We start from the raw sequence: 27,728 nt of genomic DNA on the forward strand, positions 1-27,728 counted from the left end.
TGCATGTCATTATCATTGTGTGCAATCTTATGTCAGTGAAAATTATATCATGAATTCTTTTCTTACTTGAAGCAATCCCATCATTCATCATAAGGCCATCAATGTTGTACGGAACCTGTTGTACAACCACGACCTTGACCTTCGATACATGGACACTGCAATGAAGTCACGGCTGGCCGCTCTGTACATGCCCATCATTGGGATCGTGATCGAGGCACTGCCACAGCTCAGTGACCCCGGCCTTGACCTGAGGCGACATACAAGCTGCCCTGAAGAGGAGGAGGCAGACAAAATCAGTCACAGTGTCGCCCTGGAGATAGCAGGGGCCACCGTTTTTGCTGGGAGAGTTCAGGAATACCCAGGAGGGATGGATGAACCCAAGGTAATAAAAATATCTATGTACACTATGTGTAAGCATCAAGCACTCTTAGAAATAATTATGTCAAACATATTATGCTTATGTGCAACACTGTAGGAAATACAATGACTATACTAAAAGATAAAATAAGATTGAATAGTTAGGATCAAAACACAAGATTTATAATGCAATCCAGAATAAAAAAGGAAAATCCACGCGTACTTTTTCTGGGTTTTAATGCATTTTATGGTAGGAATCATATATTTATATCACGCTATGAGAACATAGCATATATAAGTCAATTCTTTAAAGATGAACAATCCTCCATCTATATGCATGGAGGAATATTCCTTCATCATTACATGATAATAAACATCAAAAAGACTCTCACTATTAAAACATACATGTGTCAATAAAAACATTAGGGAACTTTCTTCCAACCTAATATGTTGCTGTGAATGCATGGGGGAATATTCCTCTATCATCAAATGATCATATAAAAGAAGACTCGTACTAAAAATGCATACACCAACACGGGAGAATATTTCTCCATCATCAAATGACACAAAAAGACTCTCACTGAATTAGCAAATAGGTTTGAATAACATCATAGGGGAACATTCCTTCCTCTTGATGTGTAGCTGTGAATGATAGAGGAATATTCCCTCATCACAAATATTCTTAATTAATAAAATAAACTTATATGTATTGGTAACAACATAGGAGAACATTCCTCCCTCTTGATGTGTAGCTGTGAATGATAGAGGAATGTTCCCCCATCACAAATATTCTCACTAAATAAACTTATATGTATTGGTAACAACATAGGGGAACATTCCTCCCTCTTGATGTGTAGCTGTGAATGATAGAGGAATGTTCCCCCATCACAAATATTCTCACTAAATAAACTTATATGTATTGGTAACAACATAGGAGAACATTCCTCCCTCTTGATGTGTAGCTGTGAATGATAGAGGAATGTTCCCCCATCACAAATATTCTCACTAAATAAACTTATCTGTATTGGTAACAACATAGGAGAACATTCCTCCCTCTTGATGTGTAGCTGTGAATGATAGAGGAATGTTCCCCCATCACAAATATTCTCACTAAATAAACTAATATGTATCCGCAACAACATAGGAGAACATTCCTCCCTCTTGATGTGTAGCTGTGAATGATAGAGGAATATTCCCCCATCACAAATATTCTCACTAAATAAACTTATATGTATTGGTAACAACATAGGAGAACATTCCTCCCTCTTGATGTGTAGCTGTGAATGATAGAGGAATATTCCCCCATCACAAATATTCTCACTAAATAAACTAATATGTATCCGCAACAACATAGGAGAACATTCCTCCCTCTTGATGTGTAGCTGTGAATGATAGAGGAATATTCCCCCATCACAAATATTCTCACAAATATTCTCACTAAATAAACTAATATGTATCCGCAACAACATAGGAGAACATTCCTTCCTCTTGATGTGTAGCTGTGAATGATAGAGGAATATTCCCTCATCACAAATATTCTTAATTAATAAAATAAACTTATATGTATCCGTAACAACATAGGGGAACATTCCTCCATCCTGATGTGTAGCTGTGAATGATAGAGGAATATTCCCCCATCACAAATATTCTCACCAAATAAACTAATATGTATCCGTAACAACATAGGGGAACATTCCTCCCTCTTGATGTGTAGCTGTGAATGATAGAGGAATGTTCCCCCATCACAAATACTTCCATTAAATAAACCTAGTGGAATATACCTACATGTTTATGCGTTGCCAATGAGTGCATAGAGGTATGTTCCAACAATATATATCTAAAGATTCTTACAAAATGGGCCTATATGCTTCTATTTTAACATAAAGAACATTCCTACATCTTTTATCAGTTCCAATGAATGCATCGAGGAATATTTCTTCACCATAACGCAATTATCTTCATCAAAAATATTCTCACTAGATAAGCATACATGGGAAAAAACAAGTAAGGGGCACATTCCTCCATTTTGATAAGTTGACATTAATTCATGGAAAAATATTCCTATATCATTATTTCACATTAATGTACAAAAATGTCTAACTAAATAATCATATATATAAATTACATCAAAATTAATTTTAAAAAGTAACTGTTTATAAAATAATTAAACTCACGTGTTCTTAACATATTATGAAAAAATCTTCTACATGTGAGAACTAGTTATTGTCACAAAAATGACTTACAAAAGAGGCTAACAAATGTTAATAACATCATAGAGAAACATTTCTCCATTCATAAAGGAATATATACAAACTGAGCATATAAATCAAATATAGGTCATAGGCAACATGGGGGAAGTGAGTGGAATGAACACATGGTAGAATATTTCTGCAATGCAACTCATTCTTCATAAGTTGAAATGTTGAGTAAAATAGGCTAACATGTGGCAATAACATCAAAAGAGAAAATATCTCCATTATAAGGTGTTGCCAAACAAGTCACTTAAAGAATATGAACACATTTATATCACTTCTTGTCATCCAAATTGTGCTTATAACTGTAGGTATCTCTTGATACTAACTTCATCTAATCACAACTTTTTGGCAATGGAAAATCTGTAGTTTTCTCTTTTCAACATCCTTAATTGCCATACTTCATCCTTTTTCTTTACATTTCTTGGATTTCTTTGGTTTGGATTTTGAAAGGACTACCTAAATTTATGAAATTGAATTAACATGTTATTTAGTTTGCTTCCGCGACTAAAAATAGTGCCAGAAATTTTGTAGAGAAAAATCTTTTTTATTAACGAATAGATATGATTTAAATATATTTTTAAAGAGTACTTAACAAATTGGTTTTGTAAGTTTGTACGTTCTATTTAATCTAACAATAATAAATATATTAAAAATGCGTGAAGACCTTTATATTTGTGCCCATTCACTGAAATATATACCAGCTACTTCTTGAGATATTTTTTGCACATACCTCATGATCATCAAGCTCTCTGTCTAGCATTTCAAGTAAATGGTGTTCAATGTCTGCATTGGAGTTTTCTGTGAGCTTTTGTTTGTTCATCAGTTTTGGTAACAGCCAATCCGCTTCTCTTTTGGCATAATCAAACAAAGCATCTTTGTTGTCCTTAACAAGTTGTAAGTATTTCAAATATTGTAACCACCATTTGTACTCGCTATCTCCAGGCAAATTGTACTGCTGCTTTTCAACATTTCTCTTTACAGCTACTAGGTCGATTTTGTAAAAGTTTGGAGGTATAAGAATTTTGGGATTACCAGAAGGAATTGAATGTAACATGTTCTCTTCTGTGAAAGTCCATGGTCGACTGCTATTTGCCTTGTACTGCATTATAACTTTTTTTGATATGTCTCGGCTATACTTGAAATGAAGTGGTTTGGAATGTTTTTTAATATTATTCAAACACGGTGCAAGCCAGGTTTTAATGTCGAATAGACCTCTCAATTGTTTAGCACCATTGAGCAAAGAAAGAAGTTTTGGCATTGTCTCTGCATCCGAATTTCGCAACTTCGTTGATAATTGAGAAAACGAGGCATCAATGTCTTCATGTGTATGACCCACGTGGAGAAAAGACAAGTGAACCTAAAATTTGATTTAAGTAATAGAAAGATAAATATAAATTTGAATTGGTATTTCAACATCTCTGCATCATTAATTATAAATACATGTAGAATAGGGTAAATAGAAATGATTTAATGTCGACAACATATGATTGTTAAGTTTGATAAATAAAAATGAATGAAAACTATGTCCATCCAATGTTCATTCTGTTACTCACTTCGTTGAAAATGTCCAATTTGACCAGTAGCTCACAAAAGCCAAGGACAAATCTATTTTTATTCTCTCTAGCACAGTTGTCAGCTTGGATGTATAATGTACTTTGAAGAAATCCAGTCTGTAATTATTATAAAAATACAAAATACTTAATGATTATTTTTATTTGCTATAATGCCGAGGTTAAAAAATTAATATCCTCAAATGATTAACAAATGGAATTCTGGAAAATTTAAATATATTAATTTTGAATCTTACTTTTGATAACGCCTGGCTGATGCTTTTCAATATGACATTCATTACAAGATTTGCATCGTGCTGGTATTCATTTATGTCCACATAAAGATCTAGTGACTTTAGCCCATGATTCAATACCCCTTGAATGTGGGTTTTCAAAAAACTGTTTGGGTCTACACCCTATAAAATAAAAAGGTATTTTTGTTTAACAAATATGAACTGGCAAATAAGTTTAATATTGGGGAGTAATTAAAATTAATACCGTTTGAGACATACAGATTCATTACAAAGATTGAGTTACTATGCGGAAGTAGAAACAAATACCTTCATTAGCCGTCCTGTAAAAGGTGGCAAATTAGTTTTACCTGGAATACATATCGTAATGTTATTTAATTCAAAAAAAAAAACCAGGATAGAATATAGCAACACTTTTTGAAAAAAAATGCAACTTACTCTGGTCCATCCCATCAATAATTATGCTTATGAATTGCCTGGGATTGCTTCTTGCCACCTCCCTTTTCTTGTAATAATATCTTCTCTCTGTCCTTATAAATAAAATCAGATATATCTTGTTATTGATTAAAATTATGAGAGGGTTATTACTACATGTGTATAAATCTAATCTAATTAGCCAGACATTAATGAATTTTTACTTGTAATGCATGTGTAGGGACAGGATGCTACTTTCATTGCTATTTGCATCCTATAGGTTATATGTATTTCTTCACTAAAATCATTTTTATTGAATTGTAAAATATTCCTTTACATCGGAAAAAAATTCAAATCTTTTTTCTTTCTTTTAACACTTCCGTTTCGCAATGATGCTGGTGGACACATTTGTTACATAGCATATTCCACAACTGATAAAGACCCTTTAAGATTTTATGCTCGTGCATTTCCATGAGAAAATGTCACATTTAATTGCTTATATCTGCTAAACCAGAGCACATATCAAGGTACGGATTTTTGGAGCGTTCTAAGATACTATTGATTGCTGTGAAAAAATTGACTGGAGGTACTCTTTAATAAAATACCAAATATTTTGCTATAGTATATTTAATTGTGGTAGAGAGCAGATGTTAAAGAACTGAAGACATAATATTTTTAGCTCATCATAATATTTTTAGCTCATCATTTTATAGTTCTGATAACAATCCCAGACTATTATCCATACTCTGAGTATAAACGTCTACTCAACAAAATGTAGACTCAGTTCAGAGACCGTAGAGATCAATAAAAATATTTAACCTTTCTCTTCTGTTATCTGGATTCTATTTAAAAAATATATTCTATACAAGTATTAAACTACATTTGCTATCAAATAGGATTATCTCACTTCAAACATTTGCTTCTCTAATATTTAATAAGACTACATCAAATTGCCTCATTTGTTCAATCAATAAAGTTGAACCACAGTTTGATAGTGGATTATGTTTTAAAATTGAGTAAGGTTAAAAAACATAAGGGACTTCACTATCTTAGAAAGTTTTCACATACTTGCAAATGCATATTAAAAGTGATTTTTACAAAATAGCAGCTTATCCAGCACTATTTTATATCGATACACTTAGGCATGGTACCTATGTGAATTTTTAATCCTGCAAAAAGTTATTAATTACCCCCAAAATGAACCTGTTGCAAGCTACATTTGCTTGTATTAAGTTGTTAACATAAATAATTCTTAATTGAAGTCTTTCTCTGATGGATTGTTTACACTAGCCTTAATCCTCCTGTGATTAATACTGGCGCTCCCAACTTAAAATCTACGTTTTCAAGCTGCGTGTTGTTATCAGATCTATCAGATCTAAAGTATAGCCGATTTTCTGTCAATTCTTGCTTGAAGGCTGTTAAGCTGGTATTAAGCAATAAAACAGAGAGGATGCTAAAAAATATTACTAATAAGTTTCATGCAAAATTTCAGCTAGTATGACAGTTTTAAATCAAACTAGTTAGAGACTGAAAAAGTTTATGAGAATCTAAAAGATATATTTTGTTTTTATTTTAAACTACTTATTCAGAAACACCCAATCCCACAACAAATAATATATTTTTTAAACTTACATTTGTCTTCTATTGTGAACAGACATCATTTGTTTCAATTTGGTTCTCTTGACAGGATCCTTAGTTTTTTCCAACTCTCGTTCAATATGAACACATGTACTACATTTTGAAAAGGAATTTGTCTGAAAAAAAAAGACAATGATTTTAATTTAATTAAAATTGATTGTTTCTTATTGAGAAACTTTACTTATCATTTTAATTTTTTACCTTTTACATGTTTATATTTACTATTATATATGAGGTAGTATACATGTAGTGATACCTGCTTTATCTTCAACTTTGGGAAATCTGTCTTCCAAATTTCATAAAATGCTGCCCTGCTGACAGTGTAGGCAGATGAAATAGATATTTCAAATTGTTTAATTTTTTCTGCAACATATGCGTCATACAAGTCGTTTTTTCTTGTTTTAAAAGGCAACATCATGTCACCATTATCTGGCATTCTGTCAGCATGAAAATATTCATAATTATGTAGCCATACAACAGCCCCTTCTCTTGCTTTGCCAAATCCTCTGACATTTCTAAAACTAGCAGCCGAATTTCCTTCCAAGGCTTTTTTATAATACTTATAGTAAAAGGTTTTGTTGATTTTTAGCAGAAGTTTGAAACAAGAAGAGCACACGTTGTGTCCACCATCAATTAAAAACCGTTGGTGTTTTCTTTCTTTTATCTTATCAATAAACCATTCTACCCGTTGTTCAAAGCTTTTTGTCCAAAATCTGTACCTCATGCTGTGCATCATCTTTTCAGTGACATGTTTCAAACAAAACTGATGGCATTTATTCTTTTCCTTCATAGATGATGCAATGTCTTTTAATGCTTTTCTTAGAAGGATGGAACTCTGTTTTTTCACAACTAACTTTGTCTTTTTATTTGTTACTTGTTCTTCAAAACTTGAGTTGTAAATGCTGATATCACTGATATCTAGCCTTTCATGTTCAGGGCTGTTCCTCAGCTCATCCTTAAATAACAGAAAAAAGAAACCATTCAAAAGCTATCAGTATCATTCATTAAAAGCTATATGAAATTATTTTTTTCCTATTATTCTGAATATAAATTAACCACAGATAATTGTTAAGATTAAAACAGATCGTCACTTTAATAACAAAAAAAAAATCTGTACAGTGGAATATGAAGCAAATCAATTTTGTAAGCAATATGGATTGCAGTGATGTAATTTTCCTTAATTTTCATCCTCTAATTAGCTTTTATCACGAACATGTTATAACTAAATAAAGTAAACTAATACTTGCACAAAGCATTAACTTGAATAAATATCATTCAATGTAAATATAGTGTGGCGATAATAGCACAAGTTTATGTTTTCCAATTGCATGTATTTTTCTAACATTTTGTATAACACAACAACTCTAAAAATTACAAAATTACAAACAGAACAACAGAAGGACTTCTAAAATAAATAAAGTTTAGTAAATGATGTAGTTAATTTTGTGAAAAATAAGAAGAGCATTAGAAATCGCCAAATGAAAAATATTACCAGTATTTTTGGAAAATATGCCGTTCTTAAATTTGCATTCCTGAAACACATGTAATAAGGCCGCTCAGCTTTTCTTGGTGTTGATGTCAGTTGTACAAACTCACTTTCATAGGGCATATCATCCTGCATGATTTATCAGAATAGACTTTTCATAGATTTCATGTGCTAACGTTAAACAATAAACATCTGATTCTTTTTTAAGATGAAACATAATTCCTCTGATGAAATTATATATTGTTATAATATCATCTGAACTGAAAACATAAACAACGGTATATACTTATTTTCTTTATTCCTTATAGTTTACCTCATTCTCAAAATCAAATGGGTCTGCCGTTTGTTTACTTCCTACATCAGACAAGTCTTTAACTTTTTCACCGTCCTCAAAACTCATGCTTTTAAGTATGTCAGACAAATTTGACTTAAATGAAAAAAATACAAGAATATTAATTAGTCATTTTCTATATACTATAGTTTTCATCATCATTTATGTTTTTAAAAGAATCATGGTTTAATATATTCAAAACAATAAGTTTGTTACTCACCATTGAAATATCAAACTGAGTGTCATCCTTTTCATGTTGATCATCATTATCAATGCAAATAAATGGCTCCTTTACATAGCCATGCTGATTTTCTTTGTCCTTTAGTGGCAATTCACTTAAGTTGCTAACAGATGTAACAACATCATAGTGATCGGAATTCTTATGATGTAGATATATAGCTAAACTTGTGGTTTTATTTTCTGGTTTAAATTCCAACCATTCATACGAATGTCCATGTTTTGAATACACAAAAATTGAGCAATTAAAGACTTTGGCAGCAAAATAAATTTCTATATCAGTACCCCACACACCATTTTCCCTCATCTTTGATCGTTTGAGATAATCCTCTGGAGTTTCATTATATACAATCGGATTTCTGCTCTTTGCAATAAAAGATGTTATAATATTCCTGATATATAGGTGAAGTTCTTCATTGCCACTAACAGCAAACGCAATACTTCTGAACAAACAATTTCCATCACCTCTAATTTTGAAACAAGTAGACGGAACTCCTAAATGGGAGCTTGGTAGATAAAGCACATCTCTCTCAACAAAAGAAATCCCAAGTTCATTACAAGTTTCAATTTGCCAGTTTTTTGAAACAGGGTTGAATTCTCTGGAAATGTTCATTCTGAATTGAAAATCTTGAGTGAGATTATAACCAGTGTTAGCCACTGTCAAATTGTAAGGCACGGTGAGTTGCTCATTCGCGCATTGTGATTGGTTAAATTTTACGGGCTTTTATTCCTTACACCAAAGACCATCATCAGCACTTGCAACTGTTGATGGTGATGTAGATTGAAAATCAAAGATGTCCCGAGAAGTCATTTTAACTGACGATGAAATTTTCAAAAGTATAGATGGTGACATGATTGAAAAATCATTAAAAGGTATGTTTATAAAATTCAATGTCATAAAATATTTTTATTTTAAATAATATTTAAAAAAAAATCCCCAAAAAAAACTACATTTATTTTTCCTTCTTATTGTAGGTACTCATGTCAAAGTACATGTTGATAACCTTATTTCTCCGAGCAGTGACCATTGCATTAGATTATTAAATGAAAATCACGTGAATGAACTTGCAGATTCATTCATTCAAAACTTCCAGCCTTACACTACATTAGTTGGACTTCTACGTGTATGTGAAAATGTCCCTATTGCTGACCTTTGTTTACCAGGAAAAAAATCTGTAGAGGTTCTGGGTGGAAACCACACCAGAGCAGCATTACAAAGAATTTTGAATTCTGATGAATGTGTGCAAAAGGAAAAATACGAATTTGTTTATATGGACATCTATCAGAACTTGACCAAAGATCAAGCTTTGTTTCTAGCATTTAAGCACAATGAAATTCATGAACACTCCCAGGAGTTAAGTTTTGCAGAAAAAGTCAGCTTTTTTCGAAAACTGCTCCTAACTTGTCGGAGGAATTACGCTGGACAGACCCCCAAAACTATTTCAACTAAATGGAGGTCAGAAATTGCAGCAATCATGAATAAATCGGTAAGTACATGTTAATAAAAAATATTTTTATAAGGACATATATTTACTCATGCATCAGTATGCCTTATTCACTGAATGACAGTCCAAAATGCAATATCTTTCTTTTCAAAAGAACACAAAGTCATCATGATCATAATAAATATTGATAGTTTTAATTGAAAATATTTTTATGACTATTGTTTTTATTTTTAATATCCCTAGAATATGTCTACTTGCAAAAATGTAAGATATTATTATTACCAACGCATAACTTAAATACAACATCACGATTCAGAAAAATCGGAAAATTCACTACCCCCTTCTTTTCCTCAACCAATAAATTGTAGGTTTTGTAATTCAGATAATCCAATGATTTAAAGAGTCCGATATCAAAATTTAAACCAAAAGAAACAAAAAGAAAAACAATAAATTTAAGAAATTATTCTAGCAGAATTCTTTTTAAAAAAATTGCCACTCATAATGACACAGACATTTGAAAATTATACAAAAATGCATCACTTAAACAGATTGTGGGAGAGGGCGGTCTAAGATATTGAACTTGTGCCCAATCCAAATTGTACTTTTGTGTAATAAAAATATGTTCAAATCAACAGGATGGTCTTTGCCTGTGTAACATACAAATGTATTAAAACCATCTGTTAAAATGAATTACATTTCCACATCAAAGAATTTTCTCCCACGGGTAAATTTCTATTATCACACTCGAATGTCACTCTCATTAACAAATAGGTAATATTTTATTACCTGAATGCAATATAACATTCAGACATAACCTCGCAAAAACAGTAATGTCAGTTTAACTTTCACATTGAAGCTGAACTGACCTAGATATATTCCGATAACAGAGTTAATAAAAATGCAATTAAAATGAAAAAATATCGGTCATACCATATTGTTACACGCCATGGGTTTTAGGATTTAATGCACGACTATATATTGTATTACCCAACGTAGTATAATAAGATTTCAAGAATTGTTGCAAAGTTGTCTAAAAAGTAAATAACTAATTGTGAATAATTCCATTGAAACAAATTTATTCCAGCCAGAGCAACAGCGCATTAAATAATCATCTTTGCATATCACACATAAACACTTTTTCAGTGACAAAGTATATTAAATGATGCTAATTGACTGCTAATATTTGTGAGAATGGATGATGGTCAGTTGATTATTACTTGTTTATCTTTGCAAGCCTACAAATTGTATCAGATAAGGCTCCCAGCACCCCTGCTGTGTCAATTTTCCTCAGAATTGTTGAGTGCTTTCTTATCTGCAGTAAGGTGTCTGAAAAGGCATGTATTTCAAACTCTTTTCACCCTATGATTTAGATATAACATTAATTACCTTTCAAGCTTAAAACTAATTTATAACAAAAGAAATGCTGAAAAAAATTAAGTTTTTTGCATTTATGTAGACTTCCTTAATGCTTTATTTTTTGCAAATTTCACTTTGTTTCAGAATTTTTTTTATGTTCTTATTTTAATTCATCAGATAAGACATTTTGGAAATCCCCATAGTCATACATTACCTATCAACTTATCATTGATTTTGCAGCATCGCACTGCAGTGCTGTAATATGATCCCTCTACCGATCATATGATGTTTGGCATCATTTAAAGCTATTGGGATAAACTGGCAAATTTATATGTATGTTAATTGGAGATCGTGTTAGTCTGAGTGAACCGTTAAATGTCCAGGTGGCACCTAATTGATATGCCATCCGTCTGTGCAGCTTGTGGGTCTCTGATGTCTTATCAGACCTGTAGGAAAAGGGGGGTCATTGGTTTAATTGTTTATTTTCTCTCTAGCCAGGGAGTGCTATGAGGGGTGATTTATGGCTGAGAAACCCTGGGATGGGGGAGTAAAAATGATAAGAAGGGAAGAGAGGGGGAGTCGGGGAGTAAGACTTGAAGAGGACAGATATTTAAGTGTATTATATTAAGTGATGTGTTTTGCTCTTGTAGTGTATATGTGTAAATATGTAAATTAACTGTAAATAGAACTATTGTTTTAATTTCATTGACAAGTTTGTCACGTTACACTATTAAGAAAACACTAAAAATATTAAACAAGCCATTTGCCCAATAAATTTCAACACACATCATTTCAGTTTCCTAGTAAAACAAGGCTTGTGGTAAAATGCTGACGATGTAATATAACAAAAAAAAATATTTTTACTAGGCTTACACATTTATAGAACAAAATGCATAAGCTGTTATATAATTTAAACATTCTGTCCATTTTAGCAATAATGCAGCTGTAATAATGAACTGATCCACAATAAAGCAATTAAAATATAATTTATATACTTTTATAAAACCCAGCACCTAACATATATATAGTGTGAAATTCATGTTCGTTGTAAATATACAAATAAACTTGTAAATACAATGTATAAACAATAGTTATCAATCAGTGCCAGTGACAGGGAGGATCCCCGTCACACTTTAAGTGTGTGTATAAAATTCTAATGCATACTTCTTTCTGATCGTTTTTATATTTTCAGTTTCTCTAAAGTCTAAAACGATAATCAAACTTTTTGATAAAAAAGCTTGCGTAGTTTTTTTTAAAGAAAATCCCTTTTTACAACACTGGGTTATTTTGTAGGATGTTTTCATTGACCAGCTTAATATATAATAATACTGAGAGAAGATAATTTGTATCTTCTCGGCAAGAACTTTTAATAAGCATCTTAAAGATATGGCCCAGTAAATGACAGCTTTTAGTGAAACATGAGAATATAATGAGTAGATACATGTGTTTATTATACTGGTAGTAAGATAACGTCTACAAACAAATGTGCATCGCATTAGAGTAAATAAATATCTGTAAACTGGTATGATGCATTTGAGAAACAACTACAACAATTATAATTTTTATAGCATAACCATATATGCATTTATAAAGTCTAAATGTATTTTTTCTTTTCAGAAAACTGAACTGAAAAATTCTTACAAGGTTCACCTTAATTTAGCAGCCAGTGAAGATGACATTTGGGAACTTATTAAAGACGTCTTCACAGCTTTCGAGCACGGTTGTATTAAAGGACAAAAAAGATCAGAACAGTGCTCTCAGTACTGTTTCTGGCATTTTTCGAAGGTTAAAAGAAAAGACCTTAAAATATTGTTGCTTACAAGATTTAAGAATGGAGACCTCATTCCAGAAGAATTCCGCAGCGCTTGTCAGAGGTAACAGCATTTCATCAATATCATTATCAAGAATATAGCTTTTATAATATGTTAACATTTTGTCAATTTTTTATTATTTTTTTTTCCAGATGTGAAAGAGAAAGTACTACAGAAGTGCCTGAAGAGAAATCACCTACTAAACGGTGAGAAGTTTGTAGAATTCTGTAACAATGTACATGTAAAGGGAGTGCATTTCGGGAAACACTAACACTAACTAAATTTTACAGCATGAAAACGACTTCGCAGAAAAGGAAAGCCAATGACGAAGCAGAAACAGAAAGTATTACAAAATGCAAACGGTAAGCACCAATTTTATTGTGTAATACTTCATTTTATAAACAATTATACAGCCACTTTATGTTTGATACTTTGTTTATTTCCAAATTATAATTTAGAAACTAATCATAAAACTTCTTAATTTAAAACTTTTATTTTATATATACCAGGTCAAAAAAGAAAATGGCTGAAAAAGAAACCCAGATTGACTCGGACAATAAAGAAATTAAAGAACTAAAACAGAAAATTGTGACCATGTCGGAAAAGCTAAGATGTACAGAACAGTCTTTGATTGAACAAAAACATTTGGTGAAAGAAAAAGATGGCAAGATTGTTGTAAGCACTTTGATCCTAAAACAAGAGGTCTTGCAGTATTTAATTTCTTTAAAAATACTTGGTGGAATATATACTATAGATTTATTAACACACCTCATCAATTACAACTATAAATATTTCTGTAGGTATTAAAGAAGCAACTAATTTCTGTGGTGACAAAAGCTGAGGAGCAGAAAGTTATGGTGGCAAATTTGAACGTAAGAGAATACTTAAATGCAACTATATTACTGATTGGGATTTTTAAATTTGTTAATTTGGATTAATTTTGATTTATTTGTATTTCAGAAGAGGATTATTGATTTGGAAAAAGAACTTGAAGTGGAAATTCAGAATAGAATGCATGCTGAGGAGGCTGCAGTACGGGCTAGGCAAAATACTCAGATCACACCCACCAGTCAGCAGGTTGTATTATATAATTAGTGTATTGTCATTAAAAAAAATTGTGCACATATTTATAGTTTCTTATATATAGCACTAAAAATTGGTTAAAATGCACATGTATATTATAAAATAACCAAACTAAGATAAGATTTTTTTAACATAATAATGATGAATACCAAATGTCTATGTCAAACTAACCATAGATTTTTAATTAATATAGAAAAGTTTAGAGAAAAGGAAGAGCGTTCCAGATGATTTACCAAGGGTTCGTTCAGCTGGTGAGAAAAAGGTAATTCACAGATAATCTTTTTTTAATAAAGCGCGCGTTGTGAAGGGGAGGATTAGACTTCATTAAATCAAACCTGTCTCTTTCTTGTAATAGAATTCATATTTATAAAGTGATCTTAATAAAACCAACCTTTACAAAACATTTTAGAAAAACAAAGAAATAGAGGAGGAACAAGAAAAAGAAATCCTATTGGTTGAATACACCAACGGCAAAATATTTTATGCTGCAAGAAAAGGAGCTATTCTCACATATTGCCACAAGCCAGTAGGATTAATTAGAGATGCCCAATTTGTCCATTCCCCTCAAAAACATTCCTTTAAACTTAATGACAAGGATCAGCAAACTTTCCAACAGGAATTTATTATCTTATCAATGAAGGGAATAGTTGATGAGAACATTATCAAAATAGATAAACTGTCCACAACTGTAGATGAGCAGTTGGTAGCAATTACCAAATACATTGAGGAAAAATAATGTACTGTAATCTACTCTGCCAACAACATATATGTATATTTGTATTACATGTATCTAGTGAGAATATTTTTGTAGATAATTGTGTTATGATGGAGGAATATTCCTCCTTGTATTCATTAGCACTGATAACAGATAAAAGGTATAAATGTTCCCTTATGTTCATATATGCTCATTCTGTAAGAATCTTCATATATTCAATTGACTAATGATGAAAAAAATTCTACTATGCACTCGTTAAAAACGCATAGGGGTGAAGAAATATTCACTTAGTAAATTTACATACTGAGAATATTTGTTATAGTACAATCCACACTTTCCAAAAGTTGTTCCCCTTTGCGGGTTCAACCAAAAAGTCAAAGGAAAAAAACACTTTTTTTTTCTTCTTTATGCAACAAAGTATTTGGGCGTCCTGTTAAGAAATTCTTGAAATTTAATTTATTTTTTTGGTATGTGGGTTGCCCCAACTTAGGGCAATCAATATTTGTGATGGGGGAATATTCCTCTATCATTCACAGCTACACATCATGATGAAGTAATGTTCTCCTATGTTGTTACTAATCCATATAAGTTTATTTTATTCATTAAGAATATTTGTGATGGGGGAATATTCCTCTATCATTTACAGCTACACATCAAGATGAAGGAATGTTCTCCTATGTTGTTACTAATACATATAAGTTTATTTAATTCATTAAGAATATTTGTGATGGGGGAATATTCCTCTATCATTTACAGCAACGCATCAAGATGAAGGAATGTTCTCCTATGTTGTTACCAATACATATAAGTTTATTTAGTGAGAATATTTGTGATGGGGGAATATTCCTCTATCATTCACAGCTACACATCAAAAGGGAGGAATGTTCCCCTATGTTGTAACGGATACATATAAGTTTATTTAGTGAGAATATTTGTGATGGGCGAATATTCCTTATCATTCACAGCTACACATCAGGATGGAGGAATGTTCCTCTATGTTGTTACGGATACATATAAGTTTATTTTATTAAGAATATTTGTGATGGGGGAATATTCCTCTATCATCACAGCTACACATCAAGAGGAAGGAATGTTCCCCTATGTTGTTACCAATACATTTTAGTTTATTTAGTGAGAATATTTGTGATGGGGGAATATTCCTCTATCATTCACAGCTACACATCAAAAGGGAGGAATGTTCCCCTATGTTGTTACGGATACATATAAGTTTATTTAGTGAGAATATTTGTGATGGGCGAATATTCCTCATCATTCACAGCTACACTTCAGGATGGAGGAATGTTCTATTATGTTGTTATTAAAACCTATGTGCTAACTCAGTGAGAGTCTTTTTGATGTTTGTTATCATGTAATGATGAAGGAATATTCCTCCATGCATACAGATGGAGGATTGTTCATCTTTAAAGTATTGACTTATATATGCTATGTTCTCATAGCGTGATATAAATATATGATTCCTACCATAAAATGCATTAAAACCCAGAAAAAGTACGCGTGGATTTTCCTTTTTTATTCTGGATTGCATTTTATGTGTTTTATTATTTGAATATGTATCAAGTTTTTAAAGACTTTTTTATTGTATTGTTTATGAAGAATGTTCCTTTGAGTGCGTTTGAGACCTAGACTTAAACACTAAGTCCAATGATTTCCTTTGATTTCCTCTGATTTTCTCTGATTTCCATTGCTTTGTGTGTGTCTTTCAGAGCAAGAAGAGTCCACTGACCACCGAGTGCACTCGTAACCTGTTAATCTGTTTCCTGTGGGTCATCAAGAATGCGGACGAGTCCGTGGTTCGTCAGTGGTGGAGTGAACTCAATGTGAATGTGCTCGCTCAGATCCTAGATGTCCTCTACTTCTGTATCTCAAACTTTGAGTACAAGGTAAGTCCACATTCATTGTTTATCAGTCTGATGTCTGTTATACAGGGATAGACAATTACTGCCTGTCTGAAAAAAGTAAAACTAGGAAAACATTTTATGAAATTGATAAATATAAATGTTACTGTAATGATTTTACCTTAGGCAGCTTCAGGTTTGAAGTTAATGTAATGATATGTTTTAAAAAGAGATGATGTATTAAGGAATTATTTGAAAAGAACAATTTAGAAATTGGATTTTCAGTTTCATAAATGTACTTTTGGGTGTAATTTTTACAACTTGCTTGTAACTTTTAAGAAATCAATACTGTGTTTCATTGTTAATATATGGGTAAGGGTTCTATGAAAAGCTATGAGCTCTCACAAATTTTACTGATTACACAATACATACATGTTGTTTATCTGTGATAAAGCATGCCACACAGTGCTTCTGTTTCCTCTTCCTCACTGTGTCCATCAACATGCTGATTGACAGGTGTCAATCAAGTTAGTCTGTGTGTTTGATCCCTATAAATGTTATCCTGTGAGGGAGAGGATACAGAGAAACAGCTTTGGAGGCTCTGTATTTCATTGTTGTACATGTATGCAGGGTTGTCTTTAAAATTTGAAGTAGAAGGAAGAAATAAAAAAGTAGAAGGGGGGTCTGGGTGTCTAGCTTATAGCTAGATTGTGTTTGAAATGCAATAATAGCAGGGTAATTGTCATAATAGGCAGGGGAATTCCCTGCCCCTAGGTCTTAGAGACAACCCTGTAAGGATGGAAGGCTTTTTGTGGACTCCCTGTGTGTGCTGCAATGTATACAGACAATTGACGTACAGGTTATTCTCTGTTAGTGTGGAGACAGCTGGTGCTGTGTGATTGGTTGTTCAGGGACTGTGTGTTGTTGTGTTGCATGCTTGGGTGGCGGACATTGCCCCTCTCTTATCACACCTTTTAAGTATTTTTTATGTCAATTATTCACAGTTATATTCACATTTGTTTTACACGACATCAACTCTGTTAAAGCCATTGTTAATATAATTATTGTTCTACATTTGGTGTGTCTGCATGACCATGTTATATTCTTGCATATTACATTGAACATGATCCAGATTCCTCACACTGCTGTTAATGGTCCTACAGGTAATTAAGGGGTAACCATATTAATATGTAATTGTCTTTGCACCTCCTCTTGTCTGAAAATTTAAGTACATGCTTGTGTTAATAGTTGAAACAAATAAAAAGAGTGATACAAGTGCAGCAAGACCTAATAAATGTGATGACACAAAAGAAAAATCTATCAAAATTGATGTACTTTCCGCCAAAAAAATGGGTGCTGCCATATCGGCTGCCATTTTGTTTAACAAAATTAACTTGTTCATTAAATGGTCAGTGGTCGTTGATGTGCGCTGTCTTTATTTGCTGTTGAACCTGATGAAAAAATTGCAATACTTGTTTCCAAATGAATGCACTTTTAGGGATAACTCGTTGTAAATAAAAACAAATTAAAAACCAATATATAAACACCAGAAAAAAGATAAATAAATCACTTTTTAATCAGGTGAATATGTTTTTCATTCAAAGAGTCTTGTCAGAATATGAGATGAAAAACCTGTAAAATTAATATTTATGGTACATGTATTAAATAAGGTGTGGTTTGGTTGCACATTGCACAGCAAAAACACTGTAATTGTCAAATGCATGAGAAGTGAGATTTATTTCAACTTAGCTGTGGATTTAATGTGTTCCAGTCATTAATTTACATATTGTTAACAGAAGAAGTAGAGAAATCACAGTACTAAAAAGAATAGTCAACAAAAAAGTGAGGTAGTGTAACTAATAAACAGGAACCAGATAAAGCAATACACTTAATAGTGAACAGGAAAATTAATGGTCCTCTCCCAGAAATACAGGGTACATGCTAGAAAAAATCTCAGTGTATGAGGTAGTGGTACAAATGCTGTACTTACCTTAACTACTTCTTCTCAGATCTTGTATTCAGACAAAACCAGCTAAACTGCTTTGCGTACTTAAATGCCACTGTTTTAATTAGAAGTAATGACTACAATGAAATCCGAGTAAAATGATGTTAAAGGTTCTCAATTGAATCTGAAGATCCTGATATATCTTCAACTCCACAAGCTTTTTAATGCCAACTATGTATGGTGTGTTTGGTGATGGAGTCTCTTTTTACTAGTATCAGGTTGTGTGAATGCTGCAAGGGGTTTGTCTTACAATGGCTGCTGTTCTGCTTTAACTTGAAAAGCCATGTTCAGAGCTAGATTTCTGTCCCACTCAGTCCTTCTAATCTCTTATTTTTTACATGGCCAAAAATATATGGCTAGAATAGCTCTCTGATACAGCTCCTCTGGTCTATCATCTAAGTAAAACTTTTTAATTCTATAGTAATCAAACTATAGATGCATCATTTTCTATGTTTTTTAATCATGTTTATTGTACAAAAGACAACACAAGAAACAAGCCATGGAAACTGATAATAAAAATTGTTTAAATGAAGCTTGCTCTCAAAGATTTCCTGGTATGAAATAGTAATTTTTCTAGAAATATGTCAGCATGATCATCAATTTAAGTGTTTGTAACAATGAATAAATAGAGAATGTGCATGATCAGAATCTAATGGCTGTAGCTGTAGATAGGGCACCATACACCTAGACTTATCTCCCTTACCAGCACTGGAGAAGGTAGTCTGAGCATGTAGTTAAACCTGGAAAGTTTTAGTGAGAATTTATCATTCCTTCAGCACAAAGGATGCCATAGCATGAAGCATTATGCAGTTATCTGTCCCTGTTAGCGTAAGATGTATCAACCCTCAGTAAACTGCTTGGTTTTAATTCTCTGGAGTGCTGTGTTTTAGTGTGCAATGCTGTGCTAAACCTTGTGCACTTCTGAACCTTTATTACACAGCCAAAATGGTTAAAGCCTTTCCGATTATCGGCTCATCTGGCTGAAACTTTGTTCGATGCTCCCCGCCCTAAGAGCGCTAGCCTGCCTAGATCTTACGAATTATTATGGGAAGGCCTTCAGAGAAAATCCCAGGATTTGCTTCAGCGCCAAAGAAGCAAAGAGGACACCTCACAGGTATACAAAGCTTTCTGCTAGCAGCTTCCACCATAAGGAATAAACCCCCATAATTCATGGCAAGCACTCCCTTTATCATATCCCTGTAGAGTTTTATGAAAATTGACCCTCCTAAAATTTACCCTGTCTCAACACTGGAATATCCTCTGGGGTTGGCTTTTTTCCCAAGGCAAACTTTGATAACATATTAAACATATTTAAGCTGCTAATAATGAATTACAACTTTCTTGGAATGCTATAATATCCTGGCAGATTTGTGGTTTCTGCTTCCTGCCAGGTCCGATTTCTTTGTTTCTTTAAGCCCACTGTAACATATAACTTAAAGGTTCTTGGTATGAATTGTGGCCTCTTATTTAAGTCCCATAAGCCACCTTTTACAGTGATCCCCTCCCCCTACTTCAGTACTTTTGGCTACCTGTCATCTCACCTTGCCTTATTCTGGTAAAACATTGACCCGTTCATCCTCACAGCAGCATGCAGACACCCACGTGTGTTTCTCAATTCTTCTAAGATTATGATAGACTTGGGATCACACCCAGTCTGAATTTTTTTCAGTAAGTATTTCTGTAATTTCATTAAGATGTTGAAGAATTGATGTAATGTTAATAAGGTAATATTATTGCAGTGTTAAAGAGTTCTGAATTGTAGGAGGCTGGTAGAATTTGGATCAAGTTGGACTGTTGTGTAATTGCAAGTTTGACGTATCCTGTGAATTTTTTACTCTTGTTTTTTTTTTGTTTCTGTGTGACTCAATATTCTGTATCCTGTAGTTGATATGTCCTTTGTAATATATATTATATTCAATACTTGAGAACATACAGTTGTCTTATCATTGTTATGTTGGTAAATAAATACTGAATGCCATCACAAACCTCACTGAATAAAGTTGTGCCACATCAGTAGTTTACAACAGCAGTCATTGGTAGATACTTCACACCAGTAGAACTCCACTAGATACATACATAGAACTATACATTAATTCAGCTAAAGACTGATCAGTTAATTCCGTCACACAGGGAAAGAAGAGCATCGCTCAGTGCTCCAAGCAAACCATTCAGAAAAGTGTGGACATGAAGTCTCGCCTGGAGGAGGCAATCCTCGGAAATTTGAACGCCAGGACAGAGATGATGTTGAGGAGACGGCAGACATCTTACAGTCAAATGGCAGGTATGTGTCTCTAAAGTATGTCAAGATAATTATTTAATGATGAATTTTCATAACACGTCAGTGTTTGTTATGTAGTTAACTTGAAATTATACATGTATCAATTACACATTTGTCATTTAGTACTGCTTGTGTATATAAGATCCAGAGCCAGTATCTTAAATGAGCTTAAAACCAGACATGCATATTATCCAAATGTTTTATGATACCTGTATTTTTTGCTACTTGTGCAGGTGATAATGGCCAGATGAGTTCCCAAGGAGACAGTAGACTCAGATGGAGGAAGGATCAGATAAACTACAAACCTTCTCTTGATCAGACAGAAAGGTAAGGAGATAAGCAAACAAACAAACCCAAAGGAATTACACACCTAGATCCCACAGAAATTACTCTCCTTAACATCACAGAAATTACACTCCTTAACCACTACAGAAAATATCCTTCAAAATCCCAAAAGTGTTACCTTCCTAAACCCTGTAAGGGTTACACTCCTGAACCCTAAAGAAGTTACACTCCTAAACCCAACAGAAGGAACACTCCAAAACCCTATAGAAGCTACACTCCCAAAACCTATTGGAGTTACACTCCTAAACATATACTCCTAAATCCCACAGGAATTACACTCATAAACCCTATAGGTGTTATGCTCCCTAACACCACACGATTACAGTCCTTAACCCAATAGGCATCATGTAACCAAACCCCACAGGAATTACACTCCTAAACTTCGCCTATTGTTTCCTTCTTACATCACTTTGAAAAAGAATTTAATACATGTACTAGAATTCATGTAATGATGTAGAATGAGATCTTGGTATAAATAGTAAAACTTATTTTGTTTTGAGGTTAAGATCAAAATTCAATCACTATGTTTGATGCTTTGAAATGCTGTGTTTTTAAAGTTCCAAAAAAGTTTTTTTTTTTCCAAAAAAAGATATAAATATTTTTGTTAAAAAGTTCAAAAGTTTAATCTCTATCTATGAATCCATGTAGGGAAAACTTACTTTGAGAGAGAGGTGTATTTTTATTGCAGTGTAAAGCCTCGCAATGTGGAGGCTGACGCTCACACTGAGGGAAGTCTGGCCGCAGAAATCAGCATGGTGGCCCTGGACACACTGGAACTCATCATACAGGTCAGGGGTCAACAGAGGTCAAAGTCAATAGACCTACACCATTATGCTTACTCTTAATATATGTAGCCAGACAAATCAATGATACACTTAAGTATGCTACATAAGCTCTTTTCTCTGTAGCTAAACTTGAAAGTTTTCAAGTTGATTGTTAATACTATCATATTGTATGAAGCGATAAATGCATTCATCACCATTGACAGATTGCTAGAAGTATGGAGTACACGCCCTTACAGAGTAATGCTTTACGTATCCTGCTCCACAGTCTCAGCCTTAATCAGTCAACATCTGTCCTGAAAAACATGTTTGCCACTCAGCGGGCTCTAGTCACAAGGGTAAGTCTATAGTCACAATGCGAGGTCTATAGTCACTATAGTAGGTCAATTGTCATTAAGGTATATCTATAGAAACTAAGGTAATCTATACTGGTACTGTACCAGTTATCGGCTAAACTGAGTGTTTGGGTTTATATCACGCAACTATTCGAGATTTTTTAATTCAGTTGTCTGTTTCGAATAAAGAAAAGTAAGTTTGCTTGAAAACTTTTTTGAATATGATTTAACCATGAGCTTGAACGATCATTGTTTACCGCTGATTTACATCTTTGCACTTTCAGCAGTGGGGGAAGTGACGTAATAAGTGAAAACTAGAATATGGCATCTTTGTGATATGTTATTATATACCTTCTTTGATTTGACATAATATCAATACATATAACAGGGTGCGTCTTTTAACCCCAAGGAACCCCAAGGAACCCCAAGGAAACCCCAAGGAACCTCAAGGATACCCCAAGGAACCCCAATGACAAAAATTAATAAATTTTAATACCCAAGGGGTCTTATTGGACTTCAAGGGTCACCTCTTAGTACCCCAAGGGTACCCCAAGAAACCCCAAGGAAACCCGTAAGAACCCCATGGAACCCAAATGATAAAGTTATTAACCAGTGATACCCCAGGGGTCTCATTCGAATCAAAGGCTCACCCCAAGGTACCCCAGTGATAGAAATTAATAACTATTTATACCCAAGGGGTCTCATTTGAATCCAAGGGTCACCTCGTAGTACCCCAAGGATACCCCAAGGAACCCCAAGTATACTCATTAGAACCCCAAGTAACCCCAATAATAGAAATTAGTAACTAGTGATACCCCAGGAGTCTCATTATACCCCTATACCCCCACAAATGAAGTTTAAGGGGGTATATTGGTTTCACCCTGTCCGTCCGTCTGTCCGTCTCTCTGTAGATGCAACTTTGTCCCCCCTATAGAATTTTTTACTACTGCATGGAACAGTCTGAAAATTTGTACATATTATGTTGATCACCATCTGAAGATGTGCACCTGTAATTTTTTTTAGGATCAGACAAGATTTAATGATTTTATGACAGTTTTCATTTTCCTCATTCTATATATTGTTCACTGATGTTGAAAAGTAAGGGAGGTAATCCTTACAGATTTTATTAATTTATAGCATTAAAACACCCTAAAATATATTTATATAAAATACATTCAAATGGAGGTTTTTTGTCTTTATGCGTTAACTAAATTTATCTTTTATAAGTATTTTATCAACTGACAATGCAGAATTTTTGTTTGTCAATGATAAATTCTTAGGAGCTGGCTGAATTCATTTGTCCCAAGGGGGCCATTATCTGAGCCATGGTTTAGATGGAGCATGTGTGTATGGAAAATTGATAATCTGTAAAATGGGCAGTGGCTTTGGGGCTAATTTAAAAGGAAATAAATAATATCATTATTAAAATAAAGAAGTGAACTATTTTTAGAAGTTGTTTAAATTTATTAGTCATGCAAGTAAATTGATGAAAAGACCCTATAGGGAATCTAATTTAAATTAGATGATATGATTGTAGTGTTTCTGCAATTTTAAAATTGTTTGTAATAGTAAATTTTCTTTCTTACATATTTTTACATAGTATGGTAATTATGGTAATGTTTTGGGAGTTTATTAAATTTAAAAAGCCTGTCAAAGAAAATCATATATAAAGTCCTATGGGATCAATTTTCTGATATGGAGTTCCATTGTACCATAGGCCATAGCAGAAAGTGAGGAAAATTTGAAACAACTAACTGCATCTGTTAAGACTCTTATTAGAAAGATATTCAAAGTTTTATCAACAGAAGAGCATTGCTTGGCTACCGGTATTTCCATTTACTGTAAAGGGTTGGATTATTGTCATTTTGTTGGTTTTTCATTAAAACAATTAAATAAAAAAAAATATCATCAGATACATTAATTTGTAAATATATTACTGTTATACATATGTATTTAAAGTGATAAGTACCCCAAAGAACCCAAATGAATCCCAAGTATACCAATGAGAACCCATTAAGGATACCCTTGAGAACCCCATAGATACCTCAAATAAAGTCAATGGTGGAAAGTAAATTTGATGACCAAGGCCGGCTCATTAAAAATCAAAGGGTCACTCCTGATACCCCAAGGATACCCCAATTATAAAAATTGATAACTATTGATACCCCAGGATACTCATTGGAGTCCAAAGGTCAACTATTGGTACCCCAAGGATACCTGTAGGAACCCCAATTGCAATGTACCCAATTGATAGAATTTAATAACCACCCCAATGGTTGTACTGTAAAACATATTACTAATTAATACCCAATTATACCCAATTACTCAATGGAATATCATAAAAACATCTGGGCAACCCAAGGAACACTTGTGATACCCCAATACATACTGGTATGATAAAAATAATGTTTCTCCAATATCTGTTCACTTTGGATGAATTTAACAATTAGTGTTGTCAAATCGGTTGAAAATCATAATCGAGTACCGTTAATTGGCAGAATTTGTTGTCTCTTACCAACTGATGATCAGCCAATATTGAATCAGTAACAAATTATATCAAATTCATGAAAATAAGGCACTAAATTTTATGTCACCACAAGGAAGTCTGCAATTCTTCCGGTGAACCATTCATATGAACACTTAATATGACAATGTTTCTTCGGTGAAATTTTCAAATGAAGTGGAGAAAGATATTGTTCAGTTACAAAGACCCAAACTTGTTTTACTATTGACATAGGGGGTGTTACCCTTATTGGAGTACTTTTGAGAAGTGATCATGGAAGTGTGGAGTGGGGCTATCTCCCCTTCGTGGGTACAACACAATGGATTGACCCATTATGCGTGCAGAATGTTCACCTGAGAGGCACCAAAATACCTGTTAATTGCAGGTAGACACCTGTTGTATATTGGTTGTAGCTCTTGGACAGGGATTAAAGGGCCAACATAACCCTTTACATGTATACACAATGGCTTCACCATCACTGTTGCAATATATTTACCTACACCTACATCTCCTTGTTTATTGGTAGACAACCCTTGTGAATTTTGGTTGTCTTCCCACTTTGCTATAATTCTGAAATTTTTATGGGTGACTGATTTTAGCTAAGTGGGAATGGTGCTCAGGTAAGGGTTTCAAAGAACAAAGGAAATTAATTACAGGTAAATTATAGTCTGTTCAATTATTGACCTTAAGCAAATTTTTAATAAAAAAAAAAATAACAGGCAGTTTTTTTAGATTATGTTTAAAATAAAGTTAAAAAAATTAATTAGATACTTGTAATAGAAGTAAATTTTGATAATTAAAAAGGGTTTGTTCTATCATGATTGATCGTATTGTATTGTTTATTACCAAGAACCATACGATTCATAGGTTTAACATATATACATATTAAGTGAACAAACATATGAAAACAATTTTTAAAAACAGAAACAAAAAAGAAAGACCATCACAATCTTGTATTAGACTGCGTGTGCACACAGCAGTCTGCAAAATTTACATGACAGAAGTAAACAGGATAATGAAGAGTATATTATCAAAACAAAAACTAATTATAATTTTATCGTAATTTTGAGCATTTATATAAGTATTTTCCCAAATTGCACAACTCTTTGATATTCTTTGTTGAAAGTAATTGAATAAGTTTAAAAACAGAAGGCTTTTCATAATAATATTTTTTTACATACAACTTTCTTATTTCCTTATAAAATGGACAGATTAAAATAAAATGAAACTCATCTTCAATCTGTGATAGTGAACATAGTTTACAAACTCTCTCATTTCTATGGATATTATAAAATCTGCCACGCTCAATCTCGAGTTGATGAGAGGATAAACGGTATTTACTTATAAATTGAACATATACAGTTGGTATTGGTTTTGTTAAATATTCTTGTACTTCAAAATTATAACATAAGTGCTTATACATTGTACATTTGGGAGAATTTTCAAAGTAGCCATGTCCTTCTTGTAATACTATAAACATGTCGGTCAACCTCTGCTTCACTTCATGTAGGAATACATGTTCATTAAATTGTTCTTTACAGTTCCATATATATCCAAAACCTAAATTGTTAATCAATTGTTTTATGTATGAGAGCCAACAATTAGAGGCTAACTGTGTTTCACATTCATTTAACATATCTTGGTATATATTGCTTAAAATACAATTATCACTATTCTTTAACTTTATCCAATATTTCAACATTCTATAATTTCTATCCAACTGCAGTGGTTTACGACCTTATTCAAAATACACCATCATTGATGTAACACTTTTCTTAACACATAATAACTTCTTACAAAAATCTAAATGTATACTTTCTAATTCACTTGCTGGGTGCTGTCCCCATAATTCACAACCATAATGTACTATGCTACCAATATATGTATCAAACAGTGACAATTTTGTATTAACATTCAATTGTAATGGCTTCATTTTGGACAATAAACAATACATCGCTTTTCTACTTTGTGATGCTAAAACGCTTTGCGTTTTATGAAAACTGCCATTAAAATTCAGAGTTATACCAAGATAATTGAAGTTTTCAACAATATCAATACATTCATTGTTATAATTCCAACAATAATTATTTTTTAACCTTCCACCTTTTCTAAATACAACAATTTTTGTTTTATCTACATTAACTTTTAACTTCCACTTGGATGTATATTGCTGTAAACAATCCAGCATATTTTGTAAACCTTGCTCTGTCTCTGAAAAAAGTACAGTGTCGTCTGCATACATAATTAAGAATAAAGCAATATCTCTAATTTCAACAGGTAGACACATCTCCTTTATGAATTCAATTTCAAAATCATTTACGTACAAGGAAAATAAGAAAGGAGACAGAGACTCACCCTGCATCAAACCCTCGAGACAATCAAAAAACTCGGATATATGATTTTGATATTTTACACATGACTTTATGTTACTATACATAGACTTTATAATGTTTAACATACGACAATCAACACCACTTCTTGCTAATTTAAAAAACATTAGATTTCTATCAATTTTGTCAAAAGCCTTTTGATAATCTACAAAACAGCAAAATAATTTTTTCCTCTTTGCAATACTTCGACTAATCAACCAATGTAAAATAAAAATTGCATCTGTTGTACTATGTCCAGCTCTAAAGCCAAATTGAGCATCAGTGATTACATTATATGCCTTGGACCAATTACATAATCTGTCGTT

General features: G+C 32.8%; 3 protein-coding genes across 7 annotated transcripts in view; 2 read left to right on the top strand and 1 right to left on the bottom strand.

Annotated features, from left to right (window-relative positions):
• The window catches only part of LOC105325462 (dedicator of cytokinesis protein 7), a 61,058-nt gene that overhangs the window by 17,402 nt on the left and 15,928 nt on the right, over positions 1-27,728 (top strand). For 2 of the 3 annotated variants that reach the window (XR_010708071.1, XM_066067627.1), the window contains exons 26-32: positions 73-382; positions 16,654-16,830; positions 19,731-19,904; positions 20,921-21,071; positions 21,302-21,395; positions 22,102-22,201; positions 22,402-22,533. Coding sequence is in view for 2 of the 3 variants with exons in the window: in XM_066067627.1 (XP_065923699.1) it covers positions 73-382; positions 16,654-16,830; positions 19,731-19,904; positions 20,921-21,071; positions 21,302-21,395; positions 22,102-22,201; positions 22,402-22,533 (1,138 nt within the window). In the remaining variant the exon portion in view is untranslated. The remainder of the gene's footprint in view (positions 1-72; positions 383-16,653; positions 16,831-19,730; positions 19,905-20,920; positions 21,072-21,301; positions 21,396-22,101; positions 22,202-22,401; positions 22,534-27,728) is intronic. The other variant, XM_066067628.1, reaches the window with a different exon arrangement.
• LOC136270309 (uncharacterized) lies at positions 1,793-7,415 on the bottom strand. 2 transcript variants are annotated; one of them, XM_066067631.1, is made up of 7 exons: positions 6,722-7,415; positions 6,460-6,581; positions 4,852-4,943; positions 4,420-4,578; positions 4,166-4,282; positions 3,343-3,969; positions 1,793-3,068 (listed from the first exon to the last, which is right to left on the bottom strand). In XM_066067631.1, the coding sequence occupies exons 3-7, from the start codon at positions 4,864-4,866 to the stop codon at positions 3,012-3,014; spliced, it is 975 nt and encodes a 324-aa protein (XP_065923703.1). In that variant the 5' UTR covers positions 4,867-4,943; positions 6,460-6,581; positions 6,722-7,415; the 3' UTR covers positions 1,793-3,011. The 2 variants fall into 2 exon arrangements, with proteins under 2 accessions (XP_065923703.1, XP_065923704.1); XM_066067632.1 differs by lacking the exons at positions 6,460-6,581; positions 6,722-7,415 and having other exon boundaries at positions 4,852-5,046.
• Positions 8,492-16,033, top strand: LOC105340872 (CAP-Gly domain-containing linker protein 1). Of its 2 annotated transcripts, XM_066067629.1 has the most exons (10): positions 8,492-9,392; positions 9,495-10,006; positions 12,938-13,194; positions 13,284-13,337; positions 13,422-13,493; positions 13,641-13,806; positions 13,932-14,003; positions 14,092-14,208; positions 14,408-14,476; positions 14,624-16,033. In XM_066067629.1, exons 1-10 carry the CDS (start codon positions 9,314-9,316, stop codon positions 14,948-14,950), a joined length of 1,725 nt encoding a protein of 574 aa, XP_065923701.1. In that variant the 5' UTR covers positions 8,492-9,313; the 3' UTR covers positions 14,951-16,033. The 2 variants fall into 2 exon arrangements, with proteins under 2 accessions (XP_065923701.1, XP_065923702.1); XM_066067630.1 differs by lacking the exon at positions 13,932-14,003.

The sequence above is a fragment of the Magallana gigas genome, chromosome 7, assembly GCF_963853765.1.
Source record: "Magallana gigas chromosome 7, xbMagGiga1.1, whole genome shotgun sequence".
NCBI lineage: Eukaryota > Metazoa > Mollusca > Bivalvia > Ostreida > Ostreidae > Magallana > Magallana gigas.

Excerpts from the sequence above, each read along its gene's own strand:
- LOC105340872 (XM_066067629.1), top strand. The coding sequence starts at position 9,314 with ATGTCCCGAGAAGTCATTTTAACTGACGATGAAATTTTCAAAAGTATA. Across the intron at positions 13,195-13,283 it reads TTCCGCAGCGCTTGTCAGAG|ATGTGAAAGAGAAAGTACTA; the intron begins GTAACAGCATTT and ends TTTTTTTTCCAG. Across the intron at positions 13,338-13,421 it reads GAGAAATCACCTACTAAACG|CATGAAAACGACTTCGCAGA; the intron begins GTGAGAAGTTTG and ends TAAATTTTACAG.
- LOC136270309 (XM_066067631.1), bottom strand. Across the intron at positions 4,283-4,419 it reads TCAGCCAGGCGTTATCAAAA|ACTGGATTTCTTCAAAGTAC; the intron begins GTAAGATTCAAA and ends TAATAATTACAG. Across the intron at positions 3,970-4,165 it reads AATTGGACATTTTCAACGAA|GTTCACTTGTCTTTTCTCCA; the intron begins GTGAGTAACAGA and ends ATCAAATTTTAG.